This window comes from Sprattus sprattus (assembly GCF_963457725.1).
Source record: "Sprattus sprattus genome assembly, chromosome: 3".
In the NCBI taxonomy this organism is placed as follows: domain Eukaryota; kingdom Metazoa; phylum Chordata; class Actinopteri; order Clupeiformes; family Clupeidae; genus Sprattus; species Sprattus sprattus.
The window spans coordinates 20,686,771-20,689,270 of NC_137922.1; the positions used below are offsets into that span (position 1 = coordinate 20,686,771).

General features: G+C 46.0%; 1 protein-coding gene across 1 annotated transcript in view; it reads right to left on the reverse strand.

The window, feature by feature from the left end:
• Positions 1-2,500, reverse strand: part of LOC308362239 (DNA-binding protein SATB2-like) — a gene marked incomplete at both ends in the record, with an annotated part of 18,759 nt that overhangs the window by 4,442 nt on the left and 11,817 nt on the right. Inside the window, 2 exons of the mRNA XM_080834805.1 lie at positions 685-837; positions 1,711-1,923. Of these exons, the coding sequence (XP_080690931.1) occupies positions 685-837; positions 1,711-1,923 (366 nt within the window). The remainder of the gene's footprint in view (positions 1-684; positions 838-1,710; positions 1,924-2,500) is intronic.

Sequence of the window (2,500 nt, forward strand, 5' to 3'; positions counted from 1 at the left end):
TAAAACAAAGGATGCAGATAAGGCAGAGGACAATGAGTCACGACGCAGCCACATGGCCGTACCCAGAGAGGAGCTCAGCGGGGGAGCCGGGGATGGAACACATTTACACCGCCTTTGATGATAATCGCTGGTGTAAACCAGCCCCCTGATAGGCCGGCAGGGACGTCCCGCTCTTCATTGGTCCTGGCGGTCTCCATTGTTTGTGTGCCGCGGAGACACTGGGCTCCACCGCAATGACTAAACTGCAATGAGCGGCACTCTGCGGCTAAGGTTGTTTGAGAGGTAATTGCTTAGCGCTTAGAGCTTGAGTGATTGCACGGTCGCACTCTTAACCAACGTGCCAGACTTGATGATGAGTGAAATGTGTACAATAAAGCCTTTGGGGTCAGAGCAAAGGATACGCTTGATGATAAACACTTCACACACAGACACAGACACACAGACACACAGACACACAGACACACACCCACACACAAACACACACACACACACACACACACACACACACACACACACACACACACACACACACACACACACACACACACTCAGGTTTAAACTTTAACTAGCTTTGGCGTTCGGGGCCAACACTTCTGCCCTCATGGTTTAAACCGCCCTATCTGTTCTGTGCTGTTTGAGGTCTAGGCTCAGTTGAGGTTTGAGGTAATGGCTATGTGGACTGACCTGGCTCTTGTTGGCGGCCACCTTGGCGAACAGGGCCTGGGAGACCTTGGCCCTCTTCATCTCCTGCTGGATCTCGTCGTAGATGGAGGCCGTGATGGCGACCAGCGACTCAAACTTCAGCGGGAGCTCCACGTGAGGAGGAGGGGGCTTGGTCTGGTGGAAAGAAGACGTCAGGGCGTCAGAATCATAGCCTGAAACAGTGAGTATCTGACAAACAGAGTTGAGATGGTCTTGTTTTTGAAGTTTTGTGTTTTCAACTAATGGAGCAGAGAAAAGAGAGTGAAGAAATTCAGATAAAAGATCTGAAAAAGTTCAGATTTCATTTTATATTTTATAATCATTCTGAGTCCAAGGCAACGGATGAGGTCATTCTGGAGTCTATGCAAGTCTCTGTTTAGTGTTTGAGTGAGTTTGCATGGGTGACTCACTTGCAGTGGCCATGCAACTTTGTGTGTGTGGTATGTGCGTGTGTGTGTGTGTGTGTGTGTGTGTGTGTGTGTGTGTGTGTGTGTGTGTGTGTGTGTGTGTGTGTGTGTGTGTGTGTGTGTCTGTGTGTGTATGTGCATGTGTATGTGCATGTGCATGTGCATGTGCATCGGAATGTGAATGTGTATGTGTATGTGTATGTGTATGTGTATGTGTATGTGTATGTGTATGTGTATGTGTATGTGTATGTGTATGTGTATGTGTATTGTGTATGTGTATTGTGTATGTGTATGTGTATGTGTATGTGTATGTTTACGTTTACATGTACGTGTTTGTGTGTATGTGTGTGTACAGACGTCTTTGCAGGTGCATGGATACGTTGTATGCATATGATGTGTGTGTGTGTGTGTGTGTGTGTGTGTGTGTGTGTGTGTGTGTGTGTGTGTGTGTGTGTGTGTGTGTGTGTGTGTGTGTGTGTGTGTGTGTGTGTGTGTGTGTGTGTATGTGTATGCATACCTGTGTGTGTGTGACTCGTGGCTGGAAGCCTACTGCTGAGTGTGTGTGTGCATTTGTCAGTGGTGTGTGTGTGCATATGTACACCTGTGTGTGTCTCCCTGCTGCAGGGCTGCTGCTGGGAGTGTGTGTGAGGCTGGAGGCATTGCTGCTGTTCCTCTCTCTCTCCTCCTGGTAGATGCGATCTCTCTCGCCCTCGGGCACAACCAGGAAGCTCTGCATGGCCTTCAGGTTCACCAGCAGAGACTGGGATGCAGAGCGAGGGTCCTCTTCTTTACGCAAGATCTCAGAGAGAAGACCCTGGTACACACAAACACATACATACACACAGACATTAAAGCACACACACACATTAAAGCACCCACACACACTCACATTAAAGCACACACACACACACATTAAAGCACACACACACACACACACACACACACACACATTAAAGCACACACACACACACACACACACACATTAAAGCACACACACACACATACATTAAAGCACACACACAAACACTCATTAAAGCACACACACACACACACACACACACACACACACACACACACACACACACACACACACACACACACACACACACACACACACACACACAATAAAGCACACACACACACACACACACACACACACATTAAAGCACACACACACACACATTCTGAAAGATGTTATTAAATTTAATTATTCTGTTCTTCATTTTAGTTGAAATTAAAATGAAATGTATCCTTCATTTGTTGATTATTATTTAGTGTGCACTTATTATGGGAGGACTTATTTACTTTTGCAGTTTATGTTTATTCTATTTTGTAAATAAATTCATCAAGAGGAACAACATTAATGCATTTATATTTTCATTACAACACGC